We start from the raw sequence: 20280 nt of genomic DNA, 5'->3' as shown, positions 1-20280 counted from the left end.
CCTTACACACATCTGTAATGTTTAGCAGAATAGTGCAACCATCAGTACAATCGAGCACCATCGCAGCCTCATGCACACTTGCACAAGCCCTGACCTTACTCAGAAATTGCTAACAACCACGCATGCTATGAGACCTCACACTGCATATGGCATCACAGTGACTAATTTATGCACGCCCCAGCGAGCAAACGTCCTGGCATGCCTGCGCTTCCCCTGACCACCCCCCGTCACCACCCACAAACGGTGCTTCCTGTCAATCACTCTGTGAGGGGTCTGCATAGCCTCTGCGATCACTGTCCCAATCACAATAGCTAGTTCACGCATGGCACTGCAATGCATATGCATGCACTGAACGCAACAGTCAGCCGATTGCGTGCATATTAGCAACTGCAATCCATGCTTAATCAGGCCCATAGTCCCTTTAGTGAGCAAATCCGCAGGGTTCTTTTTACTAGCCACATGAATCACAGCAACAGATCCACTCTCCACAAGTTCTTGTGTGCTTGGACTGTGCATGATGCCTGGTGCTATAAAACAGATCCACTGAACCTTTGCTGATGGTGTCATCCTTGCTTACAAGACTTAATTCACATAAAGTATCATTAAGATGTAATGCTTCCTTAGCTAACTCTGGTAATGTCATATATTCCGCCTTGGTGGTAGACAGGCCTACTGTGGGTTGTTTTCTATTTGACCAGCTTACCGCTGTGCCTGCCAATAGAAATAGATATCCTGTATAGGAATGATGATCATCTTCATCTGTCAACCAATCATCATTACTAAATGATTTTAAGAGTTGAATTTCCAGCTTTGGTAAATTCCAGCCTCAAGGAAGATGTACCTCTTAGGTATCATAGAATTCTATTGACTGCATCTTCTTCAAACATGATCTCAACTGAATGTTCTGGAGGCTCCATGAGTATTTCTTCTGTTAATTCTCCATTCTGGAAAGCTGAGTCAAAGTCTAACTGGTATAGCAGCATGTTGTACAAGGAAGATGTAGCAATCAACAACCGTAGTGTACTATATTTTGCTACTGGAGAGTAACTCTCACCATAGTCAACGCCTGATCTTTGTGTATAGCCTTCTGCAACAAGACAAGCTTTGTAACGGGCGATACCATAGTTCCACCTGCTTTGATCTTTTTGCAGAAAATCCACCTGCTCTTGACTGTATTCCAGTGACTTGGTCCATGTATTATTGTCATTAAGTGATGTTATGTCCTTAACTATTGCTGATTTCCAATCACACAAGTTGTTGCTTGACTTTGCCTCTTAGATATTTAGGGTTCACACAATCTGATATTTGCAAACTGCTAATAGTACCTCTTTGATGGTTTTCGACTATTTGCTCTTGCATTTGTCCTTTTCTGTGGTTGGATGTCCACGCTGGAACATGTAGTTTCTTTTTCAGACATGTCACCAGCAGCCGAGCTCGGGTAGTTAGTACCCAATCTCCAGGGCCAGATTAACAATGGGGCGGATGGAGCTCCAGCTCCAGGCCTCCACATAAAAATAGGCCCATTATCATGACACATCTGTGGCACATATTTCTGTCCAGCCACAGCAGCCAGCTTACTATCTTACACTAATTCAAGTATCTGCTCATATGTGCCCAATATTCATCCATCCTCATAGGGAAGTCTGCACCACCACTGTTTTACTAACTGCAGTCATCATCATTAGTACAGTAACATATAATTGCAAAAATTCCATCTAATTAGAGGTGTCTCATCTCCGTCCACATGCTACAAACAATCACAAAAGTTCCAAAAAATATAATAAAAAACTAGTAATGAGCGGGTTCGGATCTCAGAGATGCGAACCCAGCCGAACTTAGTGGATCTGAGTCAGATCCAAGTCGGCTTAGGTTTTCCCGCCTGACTCGGATCTGAAAACAAGGCAAAACGTTATCATCACGCTGTCGGATTCTCACGGGTTTTGGATTCTATAAATGTCCCGCGATCGCTGCCATTTTTCATTCTGGCTGTGGAGAGTAAAGAGGGACAGCTGGGAGCTGTGCTGCGCTGCTGTGCATGCTACAGTTGTTGCTTTGCTTAATGTCCATAGGGGCTGGCTGTTGTCCATATAGGGGCTGGCTGGCTGTTGTGACTGAGTCACTGAGGTTGTCCTGTCCATCCATAGGGCTGTCTGTCTGTTGTCCACTATATAGTGGCTGGCTGGCTGTTGTCCATTATATAGGGGCTGGCTGGTTGTTGTCCTGTCCATAGGGGCTGGCTGGCTGTAGTCCATAAGGGCTGGCTGTTATGCTGTGTTGTCCAGGGGGTGATCTGTCCTTAAAGGGTGCTCTTCACCCCCAGTGTGAAAAAAAACAAACAATTTTTTTCTGTGTGCATGTTAGCCACGCGTCAGTCATCAGCATAGGTGTGCAGGGGTTCTCTGCTGCTATCTGTGAAGGGGCTGCTGCCTCTTTCAGGGGTTCACCCCCAGTGTGACAAAAACAAACTATTTTTTAGTGTGTGCGTGTTAGCCTGCCACACCACCAGGGAAAAAATAAAATCTATTTTTTGTGTGTACACCAGCAGTGTGAAAATAAAAACAATTTTTTGGTGTGTGCGTGTTAGCCTGCCACCCCACCAGTGAAAAAATAAAAACAATCTTTTGTTTGTACACCACCAGCGTGAAAATAAAAAAAATTTTTGGTGTGTGCGTGTTAGCCTGCCACACCACCAGTGAAAAAATAAAAACAATTTTTTGTGTGCCTGTTAGCCACACCACCAGTGAAAACATAAAAACATATTTTTTTTTTGTGTGCGTGTTAGCCACACTTGTCATCAGCGTAGGTGCGCAGGAGTGCTGTGCTGCTGTCTGTCAAGGGGCTGCTGCCTCTTTCAGGGATTCACCTCCAGTGTGAAGAAAAACAATTTTTTTCTGTGTGCATGTTAGCAACACTTGTCATCAGTGTAGGTGCGCAGGGGTACTGTGCTGCTGTCTGTCAAGGGGCTGCTGCCTCTTTCAGGGGTTCACCCCAGTGTGACAAAAACAAACAATTTTTTAGTGTGTGCGTGTTAGCCTGCCACACCACCAGTGAAAAAATAAAATCTATTTTTTGTGTGTACACCACCAGTGTGAAAATAAAAAAAAAATTTTGGTGTGTGCCTGCCACACCACCAGTGAAAAAATAAAAATAATTTTTTGTGTGTACACCACCAGTGTGAAAATAAAAACAATTTTTTGTGTGTGCGTGTTAGCCACACTTATCATCAGCGTAGGTGCACAGGGGTGCTCTGCTGCTGTCTGTCAAGGGGCTGCTGCCTCTTTCAGGGGTTCACCCCCAGTGTAAAAAAACAAACAATTTTTTGTGTGTGCGTGATAGCCACGTCATCAGCGTAGGTGTGCAGGGGTGCTGTGCTGCTGTCTGTCAAGGGGCTGCTGCCTCTTTCAGGGGTTCACCTCCAGTGTGAAAAAAAAAACAATTTTTTGGTGTGTGCATGTTAGCCTGCCACACTAGTGAAAAAAAAAAATACATTTTGTGTGCATGTTAGCCATACCACCAGTGAAAAAAGAAAAACAATTTTTTTGTGTGTGCATGTTAGCCACACTTATCATCAGTGTAGGTGCACAGGGGTGCTCTGCTGCTGTCTGTCAAGGGGCTGCTGCCTCTTTCAGGGGTTCACCCCCAGTGTAAAAAAACAAAAAAATGTTTGTGTGTGCGTGATAGCCACACTTGTCATCAGCGTAGGTGTGCAGGGGTGCTGTGCTGCTGTCTGTCAAGGGGCTGCTGCCTCTTTCAGGGGTTCACCTCCAGTGTGAAAAAAACAAACAATTTTTTGGTGTGTACATGTTAGCCTGCCACGCTAGTGGAAAAAAAAAATTTCGTGTGCCTGTTAGCCATACCACCAGTGAAAAAAGAAAAACAATTTTTTGTGTGTGCGTGTTAGCCACACTTGTCATCAGGGTAGGTGCACAAGGGTGCTGTGCTGCTGTGTGTCAAGGGGCTGCTGCCTCTTTCAGGGGTTCACCCCCAGTGTAAAAAACAAACAATTTTTTGTGTGTGCGTGATAGCCACACTTGTCATCAGCGTAGGTGTGCAGGGGTGCTGTGCTGCTGTCTGTCAAGGGGCTGCTGCCTCTTTCAGGGGTTCACCTCCAGTGTGAAAAAAACCAAACAATTTTTTGGTGTGTGCGTGTTAGCCTGCCACACCACCAGTGAAAAAATTAAATTATTTTTTTGGTTGTGTGTGTTACCCACAACTGAGCTGCACTATAATTGCATGGTGACACTGCTGTAAGACCACAGTGAGCATGGAGGACAGTTACATGACAGGAGATCAGGATCAACATACCAGTCTTGTAGCTGCCGGCAGCAGTCGTGATGATGATGCAAGGCCGTCAATGTCATCTATGAAGGCTGATGCACTAGGGCTTAAGTCAGTGTAAAAAAAATCAACTATTACCCTGAGAAAGAAAAAAAAAGCTAAAGCGAAGTTAGCTTAAGAGAAACACAAAAGTGGCAATATGCCATTCACTACACAAAGTGGCAAGTAACGGATAAGGCATTGGCCTGTATTTATGACTGATGGTTCTATTGATAATTTAAGCCCCTCTGCTTGTAGGAGAGGTACAAAAAAAAATTAATTGTTAAGATGAGTAAGACACCGTAACCAACTGTGTGCTCGGAAAAATCACAAATCCCCGAGGAGAGTCCAAGTGTGTCTGCGGTTGCCATGTGTGAGCATGACCATTCTAATACTGTATTTGAAGAGGATTCTCCTTCCACCATTTGTGTGCCTTCTGACGTAGAAATCGAGGATGCTTCTGTGGAATTGCATGAGGAGGATGAGGAGGATATTTATCTAGTTGGCGATAACAACAAGGATGATGAGGATGTTGATGATGATGAGGATGTTGATGGAGAGGATGTTTGTGTAAAGACTGTAAATCTGGCAACAGTTGTTGCCCATGGTTGGAAAAATCCCATTGTTGCCATGCCTGGGCAAAGGACAAAAAAATCCACTTCTCATGTGGAATAATTTCCACCCAAATCCGGACAACCTTTGCCAAGCCATTTGTGACCATAGCCAAGTAACAGTGAGTAGAGGTAAGGACCTTAACCATCTTGGAACCTCCTCCCTGTTACGTCACTTGCAGCGCATTCATCAAATCGGAAAGAGTATTGAAACTTTGGGGACAAAAAAACAAACAACAGTCAGTCCAGTGTCACCAAGCTGCTCCCTTTTATCTGGATCCAAGCGCCTGCAATATCCACCACCAACACCTGCATCATCATCGACATCCCCATTCGTGATCGGAAGTAGTCCTGCATCCAATATCATAAGGACTGATTCCTCTCCTATCCGTTGTTCCTCAGAAGGATCCTTGAGTGTTACGCCTGTTGCTGCTGCTGTCGCTATAAGTGGATCTTCATCCCAGAAGGGGACCAGGAAGAAGACTACTTTTAGTAGTTCAAGAAGTTCAACCAAACAATTGACTATCACACAATCCTTTGCATTAGCGAACAAGTATGACAGCAAACACCCAGCTGCACAGCAGATTACTGATGCCAAAACAGCTATGCTAGTATTAGATGTGCTACCAGTGACCGCCATTAATGCAGTGGGTTTTACCCAGTTAATGGAGGTCCTGTGTCCCAGCTACAATGTGCCTTCTAGATTCCACTTCTCTGGAATAGCAATTCCCAATCTGTACAAGGGCATTAAAAAATATCTTATTAATGTCCTCCAAATTGCCGTTGTGCCCACTGTCCACTTAACCATAGATATGTGGACAAGTGGTACAGGGCAAACGAAAGATTACATGACTGTGACTGCCCACCGCATAGGTGTATTGCCTCAAACAGTGCAAACAGCAGCAGCATCATCTAACAAATGCCAGCTCATTTAGAGGCAGGCTACTCTGTGCATAATCGGTTTCACTAAGAGGCATACGCTGAGAACCTCTTAGAAAAGCTCAGGGAAATAATTTGAAAATGGCTTACCCCACTTGGACTCTCCTCGGAATTTGTGATTTCTGACAATGCCACCAATATTGTGCGAGCATTATATGTGGGCGAATTCGATCACATCCCATGTTTTGCTCACACAATTAATCTGGTGGTGCAGTATTTAAAAAATATGACAGGGGCATGCAGGAGATGCTCTCGGTGAAAGATTTCTGGATATTTTCGACATTCAGCAACTGTGTTTCGAAGATTGCAGCACCAGCAAGAACTGTTGAATTTTCCCTGCCATCAGCTGAAGCAAGAGGTAGTAACTAGGTGGAATTCTACCCTCTATATGCTTCAGCGGATGGAGGAGCAGAAAAAGGCAATCCAAGGCTACACTATGGCCTATGACATAGGGAGAGGAGCGGGAATGCACCTTAGTCAAGCGCAGTCGAGAATAATTTCTGTGTTGTGCAAGGTTCTCAAACCCTTTGAACTTGCCACATGTGAAGTTAGTTCAGACACTGCCAGCTTTATTCAGGTCATTCCCCTCATCAGACTTTTGCAAAAGCAGCTGGAGAAACTAAAGGAGGAGTTGAAACGGAGTGATTCCGCTAAGTATGTGGGACTTGTAGATCAAACCCTTCATTAACTTCGACAGGATCCAAGGGTCATCAATCTCTTGCAATCAGATCACTATATTTTGGCGACCATACTTGATCATAGGTTTAAGTCATAACTTGTGTCTTTCTTTCCGACAGACATAAATCTGGAAAGATGCAAAGAGCTGGTGGTGAAAAAATTGTCAGCTCAAGTGGAATGTCTCTTTCTTCAGTTTCTACAGTTGCCAGGTAAAAACTAAATTTTCCTAAGTGACCCACTGCTGGTGGTGATGCAGATCAGTCAGCAAAATCTAATGACATCTGATTGGGTCTGAAAGAACTGCCTACAATGAGTGACATGTCTACCGTGACTTTTTCTAATACAGTCACCATTCAGAGAATGGTGGATGACTATTTTAGGGATAGCATCCAAATAGGCATGTCAGACAGTCTGTTTCACTACTGGCAGGAAAAAGAGGCAATTTGGAGTCCCTTACACAAACTGGCTTTGCTAAACTTAAGTTGTCCAACCTCCAGTGTGTACTTTGAAAGAGTTTTCAGCGCAGCCGGGAACATTGTCAGTGATCGTCGTAGGAGGTTACTTCCCCAAAATGTGGAAAAGATGATGTTCATCAAAATGAATTCCAAATTCCACGAGGAAACCTTTACCAGCACATAAGTCCAAAAAATACAGAAGCGTCTGACTATGTAATGGTGGATTCCAGTGGGGACGAATTCATATTGTGTGAAGAAGAGGAGGATGCACACACTGATGAGGATGACAATGACGACATCTAATGTATTGTAAAGCCAGTTTGTGTATGGGATCATTGCCACCAATGTCCCTTGCGCATTGGCAGCTTGTTTTGTGGGGGGTCCAAACAAACCAATCATTTCAGCCGCAAGTGGCAGTCCCTGTCGCTGAAGTGATTATTTTGTTAAACTGTGAATGTCCTGTTTCATATATACAACATAAGGGTGGGTTGGAGGGCCCAAGGACAATTCCATCTTGCACCTTTTTCCTTTCCATTATGTGCTGGTTGGGGCATTGCTGCCTGACATGTTTAATGTTATGGTTTATGAATGTCCAGAAATTGTAATGGCCACACACAGCATCTCCTGCATGCCCCCTTTCATTTTTTTTTAAAAGAAAATTCTGAACCAATTGCTTCTTGTTGTGTCAACCCAACGGCGCAAGTCGCACAACAGTGACATTCAGCCAAGGGTTCTCAGCCCTTAAGGCTGCTACATGACGCAAAGGCCGCACCCTTCTTCACGGCCCAAAGACAACCTGTCGTCACTCCTCACCAGCCCTCAAGGCTGTAATGGCCGCAACTTGCCAAGAGTTCCAGGTCTCAAGGCTGTTGCAAAACTGGTACCTTCCTAAGCATAGCTCTATATTCCACTACTACTCAGCCCGGAGGTTGCATCAACAATAAATTATCAACTATCAATTCTTCAGTCAGTGGCTGCACCAATTATCAATTCTTCAGCCAGCCAGGGGCTGTGCCAATTATCAATTCTTCAGCCAGCCAGGGGCTGCGCCAATTGTAAATTCTTCAGCCTGCCAGGGGATGCGCCAATTATCAATTCTTCAGCCAGCCAGGGGCTGCACCAATTATCAATTCAGCCAGGGGCTGCAACAATTATCAATTCAGCCAGGGGCTGCACCCCAAAACCCCAATTCTGCAATTTTTCTCGTCACCTATTCTATGGGGACACTTTTTCACCAGGTCTATTGCATTGGCTTTTTGCACCGGCAAAAAGTCAGACTAATAGAATACAGGGATAAATGAAATCGGCGAAAATGACGTCTTCGGCAAAAAATATCACCGAAACTGACTTTTTGCTTCTAATTGAATACGGCCCTAAATGACTTAACTGTCACACCTTCGCCATGTGCTGCTGCTTCCAGAAGATTGATGGTCATGTGACCTGCTGACTGCTGGATCCCTATAGTATGACACTCCTCCTCCTCTCTTTCTTTTGTGGGCTTCCTCGTGTCTCTTAGCATACACTGCACATGAGCCCATCTCTCTGCACTACCCAGACCATCCTGGGGTGCACATTCTCAGACAGCCCTGTCTCCCATGCCTTCACTATCAGCAGCTGCATTGGGACAAAGCTTATCCGATACCTCGCAACTGCAGGGTATCACACACAGACATATTCTACCCTGAAACTTCTACTATGCTTCCTCTCTGCAGCTCTATCCACTTATATAAATGTCTCTCATTGTGTATATTATGCTGTACTGCAATGTATCATGTCGGTATGTGAGTAATCACTCAGTACATCTCTCCTCAGATACCACATGTCAGGAGCTGCCTGGTTATACAATCCAGCTGAATGGTAAAGTCACTGTACAGGAGGGTCTGTGTGTCACCATCCATTGTACTTTTACTGCTAACTATAGGTGGACATTCACACATTCCACAGGATACTGGAAGACAAGTGATCATCAGACTGTAGCCTCTAATGATAAATCTACTACTGGGGTAAAACCAAACTTCCATCTGACAGGAAATACAGACACCGGATACTGCTCACTGACCATAACTGCTGCCAGGAGAGAAGATAGTGGGATATATTATTTCAGGTTTGAAGAAGCTCAATACCGTGCAATCATATTTAATTATATACGAACCACAACATCTGTGAGAGTAACAGGTAAACTTTGCTTTTGTTCACCTTTTGTGAATGAATATGAATTAATTTAATTAATACTAAGATGTAGCCAAATGTTTATGCATAGTGCAGTAATCTACCCCAATAAGTAACATGAGAATATGCCACAAACTATCGCACCCACCACCAGGGCCGGACTGGGACTAAAAATATGCCGTGGCATTTAACCCACATAGGCCCACCTCAGCATCCGCATATGGCTCCTGGCATAGACTCCTCCCCTTACTATTCCTGACTCCTCCTCCTTCTTAGTCTATGATCTTACTAATATAATTAATATTAGAACATACAAGTGTACATAATTCTCTGTATGAACAATACACACATCACGCTCATTGTGACCCATTTGCACCATGGTAAAGATAAACATCACTTTTCTTAATCCCACTATATTAAAAAAATACACAACACTCCAAGCAAGAGATTTGAACACCAAACCTCCTTTACCATAATCCGTACTTCCCAACTTTAGCAAAAGAATGAACACTCCAAAATGAGGGGGCATGGTCTCACAGCTAAGGGGCGTGGCCTTGTAGGAAATGTGAGCCATGTCTGCATTTTTGTCACGTTGGGGCATGCCCATCACTCCAGGAGTCCCTCACTCCTGTGAATAGATGCCGAGCACATGTGCACAGCATCTATTCACCACATGTTTTGAGAGCGGCCCACAGTTGGGATGGCGGGACAGCCAAAATCGGGTCAGTTGTGAGGAATGCATAATTAGACACTTAACTTATAAGCTATCAGTAATAGCATAGGGAAACGCAGGGGGGGGTTCCAGTTGCCCGGAAACCCCCCTCCCCAACCCACACTATAACCACAAAAGAAATATAATAGAATTTTACTAGTGCTGCATGTTCTTCCCAGTATCACAAGTTAAATAATTAGCATCATCTGTGGATCTTTTAACATGTGTCAACCAGTAATAAATACACCTGTGCACCAACTAGGAGATCTGGAAAACTTGCACTGTTAGGGATGCACTGCTATAGACCATCAATAGGGTTAATTATTAATACTGTATAAAAATACACTATCCAGTACATATATGTCCAGAGCAGTGCTAGGTTCTTCTGCTGCTCCCACAGACTCGCAGATTTGCTTCAATGCTCTGGAGTTGTGCCCACATCTGACATAAAAACATTCAGGTCAGGCAGGATGGCCCTACTGCCGCATCTAATGGCTTACTGTGATCATTGGTCCTGCATATGCTGGAATTTTGACACACAACATACTTTATATGACGCATATTAAGGGGCATATTCAGTTGCCAGTGAAAAGTCGTTTACAGCGATACTTTTTCGGCGATGACGTAATTTCGCCAATCTGAACTTATCCCCGTATTGGATTCTTCTGACTTTTCTCCAGTGCGGAAAGTCAATGCTTTGAAACCAGCGAAAAAGTATCACCTATGAACAGGTGTAGATAAAAAGCGTAGAATTTGGGTTTTGGGGAACAAATTTCCAGAAACCACCCAGCACCCCTTGGACAGTCCTCCAAAGGTAAACTGTGTCAAAAATTTGTAAAAAAAAGTTATACGGGACACGCGAAGAAACTACTTTTGTTTTGGGGGCGATAAAAAACAAAGTTGGGGGACAAACTTTAAAACTAGCTAAATAGACTCTGGGGGTCGCCCAAGTATACGCTAGGTGTTTTTTTGATTGCAGGTGGTTGCGGCAGATGGATTTTTTTTTTTAAAAGTTCACATTAGCCACTTTAAAATATGCTTGCACCCATTTTCATGTACCCCAAATTTGATGGGACTACTTATTTTTCCCAAAAAAACTTGCTAAATTCTGTTCTTCACCACTTTTTCAATGTCGCAAAATAGCAGCTAATCAGACCATTTAATTACCCCAAATACAGGGCTAATCGGGGGTACCCATAGTGAATCCCCATGTCACAGCATCTTTTGGGGGGTGTCTGGCTGATTTCCCCAAAAATGACAGCACCTTTTTCGCTCATTTCGATTTCGCCGGGTGCCGTTTTTGCCGAATTGAAATTGAATACGCGGATACGCGGGGATGAGCGCGATACTTTTTCGCTCAGAAACCAAATGATGTAGGCGAAAAGTCTGGCAACGGACATCTCGTCGCTAATTGAATATGCCCCAATAGCTGGTTAAGTGCTAATTCTACCCTCTTCATGGACTGGCCACACTCACTCTAATATCCAGCATTTGGAAACCCCCCTATAGAAATCCTGCATTTGCCTCTGTACACTATGGGGGAAGAAAGGTGGGCAGTTATTATGCACCAAAAAACATCTTATAGTGAATATTGACCTATATCTCACATGCTATCATTATTTTGTAATACTACATTTTACTTTGGTTACTGGAATACAGTCATACCCTAAGTTTACATTCCTTATCCTTAATCAGTGGTAAATTTTACCTAGGGGCTGCAGGGCTGTAGACCACCCAGTAAAATTCACCACGCAGTCAGCCCCCAGTCCGTTCACTGGCTGGCGTCACATTGCATGTCCTTTCTGCTAGTCAGACACTGGATTGTCACTCCCAGGGGGAGTTTATTTCTTTCCCTTGGCCTTCCAGTCATGACCAAAGCTAAATTAAGGCTTTTTGGTGGCCTGGGGTACTCAAGATCATTTCCACCTTAGGCCCGTATTCAATTACACATGAAAGGTCAGAAAGGTATCGCCTGTCCGACTTTCCGCCTACATTGCGTGTTTTGCCGGCGTAAACTTATCGGGCGTGCCCCCACTATTTGCCACTATTCGCCATATTTAATTCCAAAGTACGCGAAAACGCATCCCGGCGAAACTCAAACAGGCGGAAAGTCATGTCAGAATTGGGGAAATCAGCCTGACACCCCCCAAAAGATGCACTAACATTGGGGATCAATGTAGATGTCCCCGAATAGCCCTACTGAAGCTATTTTGGGTACTAAAGTGCTGTCAATTGCTTTTAAATAGCGTCTTTCCACAAGTGGTGAAGAATAGCATTTAGCTGTTTTTTTTGGTGAAAATAAGTAGTCCTGTCAAATTTGGGGTGTTTAAAAATAGTTGTAAGAATGGTTTAAATTCGCTAAAGTGAAGTTTCAAGTGACGCAAAAAAAGCACTGTCAGCAAGCACCTGCAATCAAAAAAAACACCTCCCCCATACTAGCAGACCCCCCCAAAAGTCTATTTCACTACTTTTCATGTTTGTACCCCAACTTTGTACTTTATCGCCCCCTTTTTCAAAGTAATTTTTTGGAGTGTTCCTTACTTTTTTTGACGCAGTTATCCTTTGTGGGGCTGTCCCAAGGGTGCTGAGTGGTTTTCGCAACTTTGCACCCCAAAACCGCAATTCTGCACTTTTTTCCGCCTGCTATTCAGAGGCGAATCTTTTTTGCCTATTACATTGCATTGCCTTTCCACGTACGCGAAAAGTATTTGCAATTGAATACAAAGATAATTTTCCGCCAGGCGAAAAGTTGTAATCCGCGATACTTTTATGCGGATCTCAGCTTTTCGCCGCTAATTGAATACGGTCCCTAAATGAAAAATTTCTTTAACGCATATCCAAAAATAATGATATACAATATTTTTTTGATCACATTTTTTTAACACAATTTTGTAAAGTAACAATTCAAAACTTTGCATACTATATAACAGCTGTAAAACAAAGGCAAGTATAAATTAAAAAGTGCAAATAAATTAGGGGTGAGCGGGTTCGGATTTCTGAAATCCGAACCCCCCCGAGACCCCCCGATCCGAGTCCGATCCGAGTCAGGCTCGACTTTTCCCGTCTGACTCGGATCTGAAATCGAGGCAAAACGTCATCATCCCGCCTTCCGAGTCTCGCGGGTTTTGGATCCTATATAAGGTACCCGCGTCGGCGCCATTTTCTCTCTCGGCTGTGGACAGTGAAGAGGGAGGGTGGGAGTTAGGGCTGTGTAGTGTAGTGTAGTGTAGTGCTGCTGTTGTCCACTACTTCAAAGTCCATAGGGGCTGGCTGTGTTGTGCTGTGCTGCTGTTGTTAATAGGGGCTGTGTCCACTACTTCAAAGTCCATAGGGGCTGGCTGGACTGTGTTGTGCAGTCAGTTCTCCATAGGGGCTGTGTCCACTCCAAAGTCCTGTGCAGTGTCCCAGTCCTAAAGGGGTGCTGTAGTGTTGTCCAGGGGGTGCTCTGTCCATCAGGGGTGCTCCCCCCAAGTGCAAAAAAATAATATATTTTCTGTGTTTGTGAATTGTGTGCGCAGTAGCCGCACGTGCATCAACAAAGTAGTGCCAAGCGTGCGCCTGTGTCATAAGTAAAGGGCCGGCTGGCTTGACCGTTAAAGGGTGCTGTAACCCCCAAAGTACACTCCAGTCCAAACCAAAAAAAAATTATTTTCTGTGTTTGTGAATTGTGTGCGCAGTAGCCGCACGTGCATCAACAAAGTAGTGCCAAGCGTGCGCCTGTGTCATAAGTAAAGGGCCGACTGGCTTGACCGTTAAAGGGTGCTGTAACCCCCGAAAGTACACTCCAATCCAAACCAAAAAAATATTATTTTCTGTGTTTGTGAATTGTGTGCGCAGTAGCCGCACGTGCATCAACAAAGTAGTGCCAAGCGTGCGCCTGTGTCATAAGTAAAGGGCCGGCTGGCTTGACCGTTAAGGGTGCTGTAACCCCCGAAAGTACACTCCAGTCCAAACCAAAAAAAAAATTATTTTCTGTGTTTGTGAATTGTGTGCGCAGTAGCCGCACGTGCATCAACAAAGTAGTGCCAAGCGTGCGCCTGTGTCATAAGTAAAGGGCCGGCTGGCTTGACCGTTAAGGGTGCTGTAACCCCCGAAAGTACACTCCAGTCCAAACCAAAAAAAAAATTATTTTCTGTGTTTTCTGTGTTTGTGAATTGTGTGCGCAGTAGCCGCACGTGCATCAACAAAGTAGTGCCAAGCGTGCGCCTGTGTCATAAGTAAAGGGCCGGCTGGCTTGACCGTTAAAGGGTGCTGTAACCCCCGAAAGTACACTCCAGTCCAAACCAAAAAAAAATTATTTTCTGTGTTTTCTGTGAATTGTGTGCGCAGTAGCCGCACGTGCATCACCAAAGTAGTGCAAAGCGTGCGCCTGTGTCATAAGTAAAGGGCCGGCTGGCTTGACCGTTAAAGGGTGCTGTAACCCCCAAAGTACACTCCAGTCCAAACCAAAAAAAAAATTATTTTCTGTGTTTGTGAATTGTGTGCGCAGTAGCCGCACGTGCATCAACAAAGTAGTGCCAAGCGTGCTCCTGTGTCATAAGTAAAGGGCCGGCTGGCTTGACCGTTAAGGGTGCTGTAACCCCCGAAAGTACACTCCAGTCCAAACCAAAAAAAAAATTATTTTCTGTGTTTGTGAATTGTGTGCGCAGTAGCCGCACGTGCATCAACAAAGTAGTGCCAAGCGTGCGCCTGTGTCATAAGTAAAGGGCCGGCTGGCTTGACCGTTAAGGGTGCTGTAACCCCCGAAAGTACACTCCAGTCCAAACCAAAAAAAAATTTATTTTCTGTGTTTGTGAATTGTGTGCGCAGTAGCCGCACGTGCATCAACAAAGTAGTGCCAAGCGTGCGCCTGTGTCATAAGTAAAGGGCAGGCTGGCTTGACCGTTAAAGGGTGCTGTAATCCCCGAAAGTACACTCCAATCCAAACCAAAAAAAAATTATTTTCTGTGTTTGTGAATTGTGTGCGCAGTAGCCGCACGTGCATCAACAAAGTAGTGCCAAGCGTGCGCCTGTGTCATAAGTAAAGGGCCGGCTGGCTTGACCGTTAAGGGTGCTGTAACCCCCGAAAGTACACTCCAGTCCAAACCAAAAAAAAAATTATTTTCTGTGTTTGTGAATTGTGTGCGCAGTAGCCGCACGTGCATCAACAAAGTAGTGCCAAGCATGCGCCTGTGTCATAAGTAAAGGGCCGGCTGGCTTGACCGTTAAGGGTGCTGTAACCCCCGAAAGTACACTCCAGTCCAAACCAAAAAAAAAAATATTTTCTGTGTTTGTGAATTGTGTGCGCAGTAGCCGCACGTGCATCAACAAAGTAGTGCCAAGCGTGCGCCTGTGTCATAAGTAAAGGGCCGGCTGGCTTGACCGTTAAAGGGTGCTGTAACCCCCGAAAGTACACTCCAGTCCAAACCAAAAAAAAATTATTTTCTGTGTTTGTGAATTGTGTGCGCAGTAGCCGCACGTGCATCAACAAAGTAGTGCCAAGCGTGCGCCTGTGTCATAAGTAAAGGGCCGGCTGGCTTGACCGTTAAAGGGTGCTGTAACCCCCAAAGTACACTCCAGTCCAAACCAAAAAAAAAATTATTTTCTGTGTTTGTGAATTGTGTGCGCAGTAGCCGCACGTGCATCAACAAAGTAGTGCCAAGCGTGCGCCTGTGTCATAAGTAAAGGGCCGGCTGGCTTGACCGTTAAGGGTGCTGTAACCCCCGAAAGTACACTCCAGTCCAAACCAAAAAAAAAATTATTTTCTGTGTTTGTGAATTGTGTGCGCAGTAGCCGCACGTGCATCAACAAAGTAGTGCCAAGCGTGCGCCTGTGTCATAAGTAAAGGGCCGGCTGGCTTGACCGTTTAGGGTGCTGTAACCCCCGAAAGTACACTCCAGTCCAAACCAAAAAAAAAATTATTTTCTGTGTTTGTGAATTGTGTGCGCAGTAGCCGCACGTGCATCAACAAAGTAGTGCCAAGCGTGCGCCTGTGTCATAAGTAAAGGGCCGGCTGGCTTGACCGTTAAAGGGTGCTGTAACCCCCGAAAGTACACTCCAGTCCAAACCAAAAAAATAATAATTTTCTGTGTTTAGCCGCACGTATATATCAAATCGATATAACATAAATGGAGGACCAAACTTTCTCCGATAAAAATAAAATAGAGAAAGATCAAGAACCACTTCCTCCTAGTGCTGAAGCTGCTGCCACTAGTCATGACATAGACGATAAAATGCCATTAACGTCGTCTGCCAAGGCCGATGCCCAATGTCATAGTAGAGGGCACATACAATCCCAAATGGCAAAGTTCAGGAAAATGACCTTGAAAAAGACATTTAAATCAGCTGAAGAGAAACGTAAACTTGCCAATATGCCATTTACGACACGGAGTGGCAAGGAATGGCTAAGGTCGATCCCTAGTATGTTCATGACTAGTGGTTCAGCTTCACATGACGATGGAAGCCCTCCTCCCACTAAAAAAATCAAAAGAGTTAAGCTGGCAAAAGCACAGCGAAGAACTGTGCTTTCTAAGAAGATATCACAAATCCCCAAGGAGAGTCCAAGTGTGGTGGTGGTTGCGATGCCTGACCTTCCCAGCACTGGACGGGAAGAGGTGGCTCTTTCCACCATTTGCACGCCCCCTGCAAGTGCTGAAAGGAGCACCCATAGTCCACTTGCTGATATGCAAATTGAAGATGTCACTGTTGAAGTACAACAGGATGAGGATACTGGTGTAGCTGGCGCTGAGGAGGAAGTTGGCGAGGAGGATTCTGATGGTGATGTGGTTTGTTTAAATCAGGCTCCGGGGGAGACAGTTGTTGTCCGTGGGATGAAAAAGCCCATCACGGTCATGCCTGGGCAGAAGACCAAACATTCCACCTCTTTGGTCTGGCAATATTTCTATCCAAATCCGGACAACAACTGTCTTGCCATATGTACCATATGTAAAGGTGAAATAAGTAGGGGTAGGGACGTCAACCACCTAGGAACATCCTCCCTTATACGGCACCTGCAGCGCGTTCATAAAAAGTTACTGTCAAGTTCAGAAACTTTGGCTAAGACCGTAAGCAGTCCAGGGACACCTAAATCCCGTTGTCCTGTTGTATCCAAGCGCCTGCAAACCACACCGTCAACTCCCTCCTCGTCAATTTCCTCCTTAGTCAGGATCGGAAGTAGTCCTGCAGGCCATGTCACTGGCATGACTGACTCTCCTATCCGGGATTCCTCCGGAGGATCCTGCATTGCTACGCCTACTGCTGCTGCTGTTGCTGCTGCTGGGAGTCGTTCATCATCCCAGAGAGGAAGTAGGAACACCACTACTTTTACTAAACAATTGACCCTCCAACAGTCCTTAGCGAGGAGGATGAAGTACGACAGCAGTCATCCTGAAGCAAAACGTATAACTGAGGCCTTGACTGCTATGTTGGTGTTAGACGTGCGTCCGGTATCCGCCATTAGTGCAGTGGGATTTAGACAATTGATGGAGGTAGTGTGTCCCCGGTTCCAAATCCCGTCTAGATTCCACTTCACTAGGCAGGCGATACCGAGACTGTACAGAAACGTCAGAAAAAGTGTCCTCAGTGTCCTGAAAAATGCCGTTGTACACAATGTCCACTTAACCACGGACATGTGGACAAGTGGAACAGGGCAGACTAAGGACTATATGACTGTGACAGCCCACTGGGTAGATGTATCACCTTACGCAGCAACAGCAGCAGCGCCACCAGTAGCAGCATCTCAGAAACGCCAGCTCGTTACAAGGCAGGCTACGCTGTGTATCACCGGTTTCAGTAAGAGGCACACCGCCGACAACCTCTTAGAGAAACTGAGGGAAATCATCGCCCAGTGGCTTACCCCACTTAGACTCTCCTGGGGATTTGTGATATCTGACAACGCCACCAATATTGTGCGGGCATTACATCTGGGCAAATTCCAGCATGTCCCATGTTTTGCTCACACGATAAACTTGGTGGTGCAGAATTTTCTGAAAAGCGACAGGGGCGTGCAGGAGACGCTTTGGGTGGCCCGAAAAATTTCTGGCCACTTTCGCCATTCAGCGACTGCGTGCCGAAGACTGGAGCGCCAGCAAACACTATTGAACCTGCCCCGCCATCACCTGAAGCAAGAGGTTGTGACGCGGTGGAACTCAACCCTCTATATGCTTCAGAGGATGGAGGAGCAGCAAAAGGCCATACAAGCCTATAATCCACCTATGACATAGGCAAAGGAGGGGGTATGCACCTGACTCATGCGCAGTGGAGAATGATTTCCGTGTTGTGCAAGGTTCTCCAGCCCTTCGAACTTGCCACACGTGAAGTCAGTTCAGACACAGCCAGCTTGAGTCAGGTCATTCCCCTCATCAGGCTTTTGCAGAAGCAGCTGGAGAAAGTGAAGGAGGAGCTAAGACGGAGCAATTCCGCTCGGCATGTGGGACTTGTGGATGAAGCCCTTCATTCGCTTTGCCAGGATTCCAGGGTGGTCAATCTGTTGAAATCAGACCACTACATTTTGGCCACCGTGCTTGATCCTAGGTTTAAAGCCTATGTGGTGTCTCTCTTTCCGGCCGACACAAGCCTGCAGAGGTGCAAAGACCTGCTGGTGAACACACTGTCAGCTGAAGTGGAACGTGACACGTCAACGGCTCCTTCTTCATTTTCTCCCGCAAGTGGGGCTGCCAGGAAAAAACTTAGGTATCCTAAGCAACCCGCTGGCGGTGATGCAGGGCAGGCAGGACCAAGTTTGGACATCTGGTCCGGACTGAAGGACCTGGCAACAATTTCTGACATGTCTACTGTCACTGCATATGATACTGTCACCATTGACAGAATGGTGGAGGATTACATCGGTGACAGCATCCAAGTAGGCATGTCAGACAGTCCATACCTGTACTGGCAGGAAAAAGAGGCAATTTGGAGGCCCCTGTACAAACTGGCTCTATTTTACCTGAGTTACCCCCCCTCCAGTGTGTACTCCGAAAGAGTGTTTAGTGCAGCCGGGAACCTTGTCAGCGAAAGGCGTAGGAGGTTGCTTCCACAGAATGTGGAGAAGATGATGTTCATCAAAATGAATTATCAGCTCTTCCAGGGAGACCAGCCTCCAGAAGGTACAGAGGGACCTGTGGTGGTGGATTCAAGTGGGGACGAGTTAATACTTTGTGAGGATGAGGATGTACACACTGAAGAGGGTGAGGAATCGGTGGATGAGGAGGATGAGGATGACATCTTGCCTCCGTAGAGCCAGTTTGTGCAGGGACACATTAATTGCCAGCTTGTTTTGTGGGGGCCCAAACGAACCAATCATTTCAGCCACAGTTGTGTGGCAGACCCTGGCGCTGAAATGATTGATTTGTTAAAGTGTGCATGTCCTGTTTATACAACATAAGGGTGGGTGGGAGGGCCCAAGGACAATTCCATCTTGCACTTCTTTTTTTTCTTTGCATTATGTACAGTTTGGGGTCTAGTTTTTCTAACTGCCATCCTGTCTGCCACTGCAGTGTCACTCCTAGATGGGTCACGTGTTTGTGCCGCCCACTCGTGTCGCTTAGCATAGTCATCCAGCTACCTCGGTGCAACCTTTTGGACATAAAAACACTATTGTGAGGTGTGAGGTGTTCAGAATAGACTGGAAATGAGTGGAAATTAAGGTTATTGAGGTTAATAATAGCATAGGAGCAGAAAAACCTACAAATTCTGTGATTTTAGCTGTTTTTATGCTTTTTTTAAAAAAAATACAGATCCAAAACACAAAACCCAGAACCCAAAACACGGAAGGGTGGTTTTGGCAAAACCAATCCAGATCCAAAACACGAAGAAAGATCCAGATCCAAAACCAAAACACAAAACACGAAAAGTGGCCGGTGCACACCCCTAAAATAAATAAACAAGCATTTCAAAAGAATGTGCAACATGTTAACAAATATGAATTGCACTTTAACACAAATGTAACAACCATAAAAAAAATACTAGAGATGAGCGGGTGAACCCACCTGAACTTTCTAGATCCGAGCTGCCCTGGCTCGGATTTGCCCGCCATTTTTTTCATCCCAATACGAGGCAAAACGTCATCTTCCCGGCATCGGATCTTGGTGATTTGGGCGTAATTTCTCACAGAACCGCTGGAGGGAAAGATTAGGAGATACAGCGGAGCTGCAGAGTTCAAGTTCTTCAAGTTCTTCAAGTTCAGCAACACTGTTTGTCTTTGATGGGCAGTGGTGCCCACATCTCCCTTATAGTAAAACTGGCCTAGCTAGGTATTTTTGAATAGGCAGTCAGCAAAACATGGTTTGTTTTTTTTATAGTGCAGGAACACAATATTATATTACTAATTACTTGTTGTGTGTGGTTTAAAAAAATAGTGTTTGTTTAAAAAACTTCAGGTCATGATACTGTGTTTTTTAAGTCTAACATTAACGGTCAGTAG

General features: G+C 45.2%; 1 protein-coding gene across 1 annotated transcript in view; it reads left to right on the top strand.

Annotated features, from left to right (window-relative positions):
• Positions 1 to 783: 783 nt before the first annotated feature.
• The window catches only part of LOC148451005 (sialic acid-binding Ig-like lectin 13), an 81114-nt gene continuing 61617 nt past the window's right edge, over positions 784 to 20280 (top strand). The window contains exons 1-2 of the mRNA XM_088462401.1: positions 784 to 1015; positions 8813 to 9168. Of these exons, the coding sequence (XP_088318527.1) occupies positions 784 to 1015; positions 8813 to 9168 (588 nt within the window). The remainder of the gene's footprint in view (positions 1016 to 8812; positions 9169 to 20280) is intronic.

Source organism: Taudactylus pleione, unplaced genomic scaffold (assembly GCF_031769625.1).
Source record: "Taudactylus pleione unplaced genomic scaffold, aTauple2 ptg001224l, whole genome shotgun sequence".
NCBI lineage: Eukaryota > Metazoa > Chordata > Amphibia > Anura > Myobatrachidae > Taudactylus > Taudactylus pleione.
Note: the sequence above shows the minus strand (reverse complement) of the source record. Positions and strands in the feature narration are given on the sequence as shown.